Source organism: Carica papaya, chromosome 9, assembly GCF_054855325.1.
Source record: "Carica papaya isolate Zhongbai chromosome 9, ASM5485532v1, whole genome shotgun sequence".
NCBI classification, from domain to species: domain Eukaryota; kingdom Viridiplantae; phylum Streptophyta; class Magnoliopsida; order Brassicales; family Caricaceae; genus Carica; species Carica papaya.
Window position 1 is genome coordinate 8,316,645 of NC_142317.1, and position 8,683 is coordinate 8,325,327.

The 8,683-nt window shown below is 49.2% G+C and overlaps 1 protein-coding gene across 1 annotated transcript; it reads left to right on the forward strand.

Annotated features, from left to right (window-relative positions):
• Positions 1–1,122: 1,122 nt before the first annotated feature.
• On the forward strand, positions 1,123–5,245 carry LOC148239782 (uncharacterized). The gene is made up of 3 exons (XM_088212052.1): positions 1,123–2,154; positions 3,204–5,186; positions 5,242–5,245. The coding sequence occupies exons 2-3, from the start codon at positions 3,517–3,519 to the stop codon at positions 5,243–5,245; spliced, it is 1,674 nt and encodes a 557-aa protein (XP_088068178.1). The 5' UTR covers positions 1,123–2,154; positions 3,204–3,516.
• Positions 5,246–8,683: the final 3,438 nt, after the last annotated feature.

Genomic DNA, 8,683 nt, shown 5'->3' on the forward strand with positions numbered 1-8,683 from the left:
TAGCATATACATATATTTATTCACGCATTTGTTTTAATCAATTCTGTTTTTATCAATTCATATCACATTCATCGTATATTTTTATATATACACACACACATGCGTAACAACATATATATATATATATATATATATATACGTACTACATAAACACAAATAACTACAAATTAGACATACTAATTATATTCCTATTACATTACACATATATTTAAACATTCACACACAATGCACTATACATATACATATTTATATAAACATATAATTTATGTCTTTGTACAGAATATCCATAATTTTTACCTATGGTGTGATCAGGAAAGCTTTGGAAATCCTTTCTACCTCGATTTACGGTCCTGTTGAAAATTCGAATATCGTTTGAATAATTTTTCTCGTTTATAATAAAAATACATATATTAAATTATGAATAATTTTAAAAACTATATTACCCAAAATTAGGGATGGATTTTGCCTTTGGATGCATGGTCCCAGTCACTAACGCCACCACGCGACATCATATGCATGTCACCGAAAATGTCATGCACTGATGATCGAATCAGCGCGCATTATCACATGTGGCGCACCAATATCATATTTGGTTGCCACCCCTTTATTTTTTTTCCTTAATTAATTTTTTTTCTTTTATTCTTTTTATTCTTTCTTTTTTTTCTTCCTTTTCCCTCTTTTTTCTCTTTTTTTTCTTTTCTTCTTCCTTCCTCTTCCCCATGGCCTTTCCCTCTCCACTTCTTTTTTTTTCTTCTTCTTATTCTCTCTCTCTCTCTCTCTCTCTCTCTCTCTCTCTCACTACCCAACATGATTCTTCTCTCTCTTCTTCTCCTTCTTCTTTTCTGCCTTTTTTTTTCTTTTCTTTCTTCTTTTTTCCCGCAACTGCTTCTCTCTCCACCGCCGCATGCGCTATGACCATCGTGCCTCATTTCCTTTCTCTCTCGGTTGTTGCATCGCGCAACGTGGTGAGACCCTTCTCTCTCGATCGTCGATGTCGCTCGACCCTCTCTCCTCTCACAGTCGCATCTCTCCCTTCTCGATCTCTCATCTCTTTCTTTCTTTTTTTTTGTCATTTAATTACATACACATATTGTAGCACCCGGAAAGGAGGAGGAAAAAAAAAAAAAAAAAAAAAAAGGAGGGGCCACGTCAGCAGCCACGTCAGCAGCCACGTCAGCAGTCCCGGCCAACCAGGGCCTGCCACGTGGCAAGATCGCGTCACTCCGAAAGGAGCCACGTTGGCGATCCGCGTGGGTGCGATCCGACGGCCCAGATCAATCACGCGATCGGACGGCCCAGATTCAAACGCACGGACGGCCCAGATTCAATCAAAAACGAACGGCCCAGATTAAAACGAAATGAACGGCTGTGATCAAAAGGCAAGGGGTTATAAATAGAACCTCCACACCAGACCAAAAACCCTAGCCGCCAGCCGCTCGCCGGAGAAGACGAACCAGAGGCCGACCGCCGCCACCCGCCGCCACTCGCCGCCACTCGCCGCCGCACCAGGGAAATTTCCGACCGCCGATTAAGGTAAATTTCATACCCCCGACTCGTTTTTCCCCGCTGATTCCTCCTGTGGCCAAATCGAGGCCGAAATCCCGGCCAAACGGCCGGAATACGCGGCCGAAGCCCAGCGGCGCCGCCGCGCCCCCTCTCGGTTTTTGCCTCCGACGAGGCCCTTCCCGGCCTCCGTTCGATGCAATTTTTATATCACCGTGATCACCATTCTTTTCTCTACAGGTTGACCGGAGCCGAATCACCAAAACACGAACCTCGCCGGAGAGCCGCTGCACCCGAGAGCGCCGCCGCCGGTAAGCTCCGTTTTTCCGTGATTTTTTGGCCCCCCGAGGGCCCTAGGGTTGTTTTCTGACAAGGACCAATGCGAGCGTGGCCGAATTCGGCCGAAAACGGCCGAAAACAGCCAACCCGAGGCGACTCGCCGCCGCCAGCGGCGGCGCCGTCGCCGGAGCACGGCGGAGCCGCCGTGCCGGAGTTGCGATTTGGGCCGAAAGAGGCCCTGGGCCTAATTTGGATTTTTTTTGGAACACGTGCAGGTACTGTTAGTGTGTTTCAGTTCCCCGGGAAAAATTCAGGGAAAATTAGGGACAGCCTGCAGGCGCACTGTGAATCGTATTCGGATCTCGAAAACAAGTAAGGACCCCTCACCCTATTTCCTATCACGGTATTAAAGTTCAAAATGATAAAACGGTATTTCTTGAATTAACGCATGTGTGAAATTGCTTAAGGTTGCTAATGGAGCCCGAGTCTAGTGTGATTGATGATTTACTGTTATTTGGCATGTTTACAGCTTTAAATGCAAAATGAGGTTTGATGTGTTCATTTTACAGATTTGTGTGCATGTACTACGTTTTTATTAATTATGGGTTGAATGACTGAAAAACTGATATTGTATGTTGTCTGTTGGTATGAATTACGATTGGCTTGTTTAAATGTGAATTGATGATGCTGATTGAGGAAAAGGAAAATGAAAGATTGTGTAGACTGATAATTGTATTATGGGAGTCAGTCTGACTAGATATCCTGGGAGATGGTGGACGGACCGGGTCCGTAGGGAACCCTACCGGGATTGTGGTCTCACATGCCGGACGGGGTATGGAGATCTTATGGTTTTGGCGCCCATACCGGACGGGGTATGGGGACGGCCCGTTTCACCCTCATACCGGACGGGGTATTGAGGTTTATGGTTTTGACGCCCATACCGGACGGGGTATGGGGACGGCCCGTTTCACCCTCATACCGGACGGGGTATTGAGGTTCATGGTTTTGGCGCCCATACCGGACGGGGTATGGGGACGGCCCTGGAAACTGATTATGAATGTTAAAGGTTAACGGGTAGCGGGACCCCTAGGGACCCCCATGGATACTAGTAGGCTGGTAAATGAAAGAAAAAAAGATATGTTGTACAATGATTGAATTACAAGAGGCGTGATAAGTGTTATGTTTTACAGCTTAGATTATTCAATGATTATGATAATGTTATTGTTTTTCTCATATTGTTTTCATAAATTCCACCAAGGTAAGTGGATGGTAAAAGTTTTATTATTGATAAAAGGTTTTGTTGTAAATTATGCTCCATTGGTCTTTTTGTGTTTTTCTACCCACTTTTATCTCCGTGACGGTGAGATATCGTGATGTTCTTACTGGGCTAGTGTAGCTCACTCCTTAATTAACCATTTCAGATCAGGAAGACATGGTTCCCGAGCCCGTTCCGCAGGAGGACGACGAAGGAGATGCCTAGAGACTCTGTAGTCATACGCATAGTTTATTTTCGAGTTTTCTTTCTTAGTTAGTTTAACCTTTTATATTTTAAGTACGTTTTTGGTTTTTCGTGTAAGGGATGTTAACTGAAATTTTGATCTCGCTTCCGCATTCGATATATTTAAATACTCATTTCATTTTAATATTTTCCGGGGACGTTTCAGTTGGTATCAGAGCCGCATTTCCTCGGACCCATCCCTTACACTATAGTCCTTTAAAAAAAAATACTCACCGATGGGTCGTTACTCAACCATTCCTTGTAAATGCAGGTACACAGAAATGAGGAGAGGAAGGCCCCCACTAAACCGAGCGGCCCAAGATAATTCACTTCGGGAGGATTTGGACAGATTATATGAGATGGTGGAAGCTCTCGTAGCTGCCCAGCGAAGGCAAGAGGAGAGAAGGGAGTTACCCGGACCTCCTCCGCTAGCGCAGGTTGAGCCCCCGTTACAGCAGGCTGATCCCGAGCCACCCCGGCAGGAGCCTGTTCCTCCACAGTACCACCCGGCACCACAGCCGCGGTACGACCCGGTACCACAGCCACAGTACCAACAGGTACCGCCACAGCATATTCCAGTGCCCCCACCCCATCAGCAGGCGCCACCACAGGGTCCCCCAGTTCACCCTCAGCCGGCCCCAGTCCCTCTACCTCGGGACCCCGCTCCCTCCTTGATCGACCCCGGCTTCATAGAGAGGTACAGGAGACTGAACCCTTCTACTTTTTCAGGGGGATCCTCTTTCGAAGAGGCCCAATACTGGCTGGCGGAGACTGAGAGAGCCTTTGAGACATTGGGAGTAATTCCTGGGCAGAGGGCTGCCATTGCCTCCTACATGCTGGTAGGGGAAGCAGTACGCTGGTGGGAGCTCAAGCGGGCCACCCTGCCTGTACCAGTTACTTGGGAGCAGTTCCTAGCGGCTTTCCATGCGGAGTATCTCCCTAAACACATCCAACATTTAAAGGAAATGGAATTTGCTCAGTTGGTCCAGGGTAATATGACAGTGTCGGAATATGCCCGCAAGTTCCTGGAGCTGGACCGACATGCCCCGGAGACATTGTTGGATGAGGGCCGAAAGGCCAGGAAATTCCAGTGGGGTCTCCGCCCGGCGATCAGACAGCACTTGTTGGTGATGGAGCTCGAGACATATTCGGCAGTCCTGGCAAAGGCGCAGATCATAGAAAGGAGCTTCGACACCCGCCCTCAGCTAGCGGGAAGTTCCCGACCTTCAGCCCCGCTCCGCAGGCCAGCGCCTACCATGCCTGTCCAACCCAGCAAGAGACCCAGGCCTGCCGCTCAGGGCCCTCCTCAGGCTATGGGGGCAGCTCGTGGGAAGATCTGCCAGTACTGTGGCAGGGATCATGGGGACCGACCCTGCTACCGCCTCAACAACACCTGTCGCATATGCGGCAGTGCCCAGCACTATGCGAGGGAGTGTCCTAGGAACCAGAATCAAGGGAGGCCTCCAATCCAGGGCAGAGTTTACAACCTTACCCAGAAGGATGCCGATGCAGACCCGGACGTGGTACATGGTAAACCCAAGAAGGAAGTTTGTATCCAAGAGATTCCAGTAGTCCGAGACTTTCCAGACGTATTTCCTGATGAACTGCCCGGTCTACCAGGGGACAGAGAGGTCGAGTTCACCATAGACTTACAGCCAGGAACCCAACCCATCTCGGTAGCTCCTTACCGAATGAGCCGCATCAAAATGGAAGAGCTAAGGAAACAAATCACTGAGCTACAAAACAGTGGCTTCATTAGACACAGCATTTCCCCATGGGGTGCCGGGGTTACTTTTGCAAGGAAAGGAGATGGAACGTTGAGGCTGTGTATTGATTATAGAAGGATAAACAAGGTAACAATTAAAAACAAGTACCCTCTCCCCCGGATTGATGACCTTTTCGATCAGTTGCAGGGTGCACAGGTCTTTTCTAAAATAGATCTACGATCAGGTTACCATCAGGTAAAAGTGAGAGCAGAAGACATCCCCAAGACGGCATTCCGAACCAGGTACGGACACTATGAGTTCCTGGTTATGCCGTTTGGGCTAACCAACGCCCCGGCCATCTTTATGGATCTAATGAACAGAATCTTCAGAGAGTTCTTGGATAAATTTGTCATCGTGTTCATCGATGATATCTTAATCTACTCAAAAAGTAGAGAAGAACATGCTCATCATCTTGCCCAAGTCCTCCAGGTACTCAGGGAAAAGAAGTTGTATGCAAAGTTGAGCAAGTGTGGATTTGGGCTCGAGCAAAACGCCTTCCTAGGACATGTTATATCGAAGGAAGGGGTGTCGGTGAACCCCGAAAAGGTTGAAGCGGTACTTGGTTGGAAAAGGCTGACAACAGTTAAGGAAATTCGCAGTTTCCTAGGGATGGCGGGTTATTACCGCCGGTTTGTCGAAAGGTTCTCCAGTCTAGCGGCCCCTCTAACCCGACTCACAAAGAAAAATGCAAAGTTTGATTGGAATGAGAACTGCGAAAGGAGTTTTTCAGAATTGAAGAAGCGGCTGACTACTGCACCCGTGCTGGCTCTACCGAGTGGATCAGGAGGGTATACAGTTTATAGTGATGCCTCCTATCTGGGCCTGGGTTGTGTCCTGATGCAGCATGGAAAGGTTATAGCATATGGGTCTAGACAGCTAAAGAATCATGAGAAGAACTATCCTACCCATGACTTGGAGCTTGCCGCAATCATACACGCCTTGAAAATCTGGCGCCATTATTTGTATGGAGAGACCTTTCAGATCTACACCGATCATAAGAGTTTGAAGCACATCTTCACTCAGAAGGATCTCAACATGCGTCAGAGAAGGTGGATGGAACTCCTCAAGGACTATGATTGTGACATCCTATACCATCCAGGTAAGGGCAACGTAGTAGCCGATGCCCTCAGTAGGAAGAGTGCAGGCACCCTAGCCCATCTGATGGTTTCGGAATGCAGGTCCATTGGGGCTACGCAGCAGGTTCGACTGCAAGATCTGAAGAGGGCCACATGTTTGAGCCACCTAGCAGTCCAACCCGAGTTAATCCAAAGAATAAAGGAAGCCCAGTCAATCGACCCCGCCCTAGTAAACCGCAAGAAGGATGCAGAACAAGGATTGAACTCAGAATTTCAGATCTCTGCCGACGGATTGATTCGTTTCAAGGACAGAATGTGTGTCCCAGACGACAATGAATTAAAAAGAGACATCATGACAGAGTCCCATAGTTCAAGGTTCGCCATGCATCCAGGAAGTACAAAAATGTACCAAACTATGCGACCCCGATTCTGGTGGAATGGGATGAAGAGAGATATAGCCGACTTTGTATCTAAGTGCTTGGTATGTCAGCAGGTCAAAGCAGAACATCAACGCCCAGGGGGGTTGCTTCAGCCTTTTACCGATTCCAGAATGGAAGTGGGAACACATCACCATGGACTTCGTATCGGGACTACCCAAGGCACGATCGGGACACGATGCCATATGGGTAATTGTTGACCGACTCACTAAGTCTTCCCACTTCCTGGCCATCAGAATGACTGATTCGTTGGACAAGTTGGCAAGAATGTATGTCCGGGAAATAGTCAGACTGCATGGGGTCCCAGTAACAGTGGTATCCGACAGGGATCCCAGATTCACTTCTCGGTTTTGGAATAGTTTCCAGCAAGCTATGGGAACAAAGCTGTCCCTCAGTACTGCCTTCCACCCCCAAACCGATGGACAATCAGAGAGGACAATCCGTACGCTGGAGGATATGCTCCGAGCTTGTGTCCTTGACTCCGGAGGCCATTGGGACGACCATCTACCCCTGATAGAGTTTGCCTACAACAACAGTTACCAAGCAAGCATCGGCATGGCCCCATACGAGGCGTTATACGGGTGTCCGTGCAGGTCACCGATTTGTTGGGAGGAAGTGGGCGATAGAAGATTGTTTGGCCCGGATTTAGTGGAAGAAACCACGTCCAAGATAGTTAAGATCAAGAAGAACATCCAGACAGCTCAGAGTAGGCAAAAGAGCTATGCTGATACCCGGAGGAGAGACCTGGCCTTTGAGAAAGGTGACCGTGTGTTTCTTAAAGTCACCCCCTTCAAGGGAATTAGTAGGTTCGGCAGAAGGGGAAAATTAAACCCCAGATACATTGGACCCTTTGAAATCTTAGACAAGATTGGTACCACTGCCTACAGACTTGCACTGCCCCCTGAGCTCTCCCGGGTTCACAATGTGTTTCATGTATCTATGCTGCGCAAGTACAATCCGGACCCTTCTCATGTCGTGGCTCATGAACCGCTTTCACTCCGAGAGGACTTGTCTTATGAAGAAGTACCGGTCAGTATCACGGACCGAGAAAGCAGAATACTCCGTAACCGGGAAATATCATTTGTAAAAGTCTTGTGGCAGAACCACACGCCTAGGGAGGCGACTTGGGAGCTGGAATCAGAATTTAGGGCCCAATATCCTCATCTGTTTGATCAAGAGTAATGAGGCAAATTTGGGGACCAAATTTCTTTATGGGGGGGAGAGTTGTAGCACCCGGAAAGGAGGAGGAAAAAAAAAAAAAAAAAAAAAAAAAAAAGGGGGGGCCACGTCAGCAGCCACGTCAGCAGTCCCGGCCAACCAGGGCCTGCCACGTGGCAAGATCGCGTCACTCCGAAAGGAGCCACGTTGGCGATCCGCGTGGGTGCGATCCGACGGCCCAGATCAATCACGCGATCGGACGGCCCAGATTCAAACGCACGGACGGCCCAGATTCAATCAAAAACGAACGGCCCAGATTAAAACGAAATGAACGGCTGTGATCAAAAGGCAAGGGGTTATAAATAGAACCTCCACACCAGACCAAAAACCCTAGCCGCCAGCCGCTCGCCGGAGAAGACGAACCAGAGGCCGACCGCCGCCACCCGCCGCCACTCGCCGCCGCACCGGGGAAATTTCCGACCGCCGATTGAGGTAAATTTCATACCCCCGACTCGTTTTTCCCCGCTGATTCCTCCTGTGGCCAAATCGAGGCCGAAATCCTGGCCAAACGGCCGGAATACGCGGCCGAAGCCCAGCGGCGCCGCCGCGCCCCCTCTCGGTTTTTGCCTCCGACGAGGCCCTTCCCGGCCTCCGTTCGATGCAATTTTTATATCACCGTGATCACCATTCTTTTCTCTACAGGTTGACCGGAGCCGAATCACCAAAACACGAACCTCGCCGGAGAGCCGCTGCACCCGAGAGCGCCGCCGCCGGTAAGCTCCGTTTTTCCGTGATTTTTTGGCCCCCCGAGGGCCCTAGGGTTGTTTTCTGACAAGGACCAATGCGAGCGTGGCCGAATTCGACCGAAAACGGCCGAAAACAGCCAACCCGAGGTGACTCGCCGCCGCCAGCGGCGGCGTCGTCGCCGGAGCACGGCGGAGCCGCCGTGCCGGAGTTGCGATTTGG

Bases quoted from the DNA above. Each gene is read 5' to 3' on its own strand.
- LOC148239782 (XM_088212052.1), top strand. From the start codon at position 3,517: ATGGGTCGTTACTCAACCATTCCTTGTAAATGCAGGTACACAGAAATG.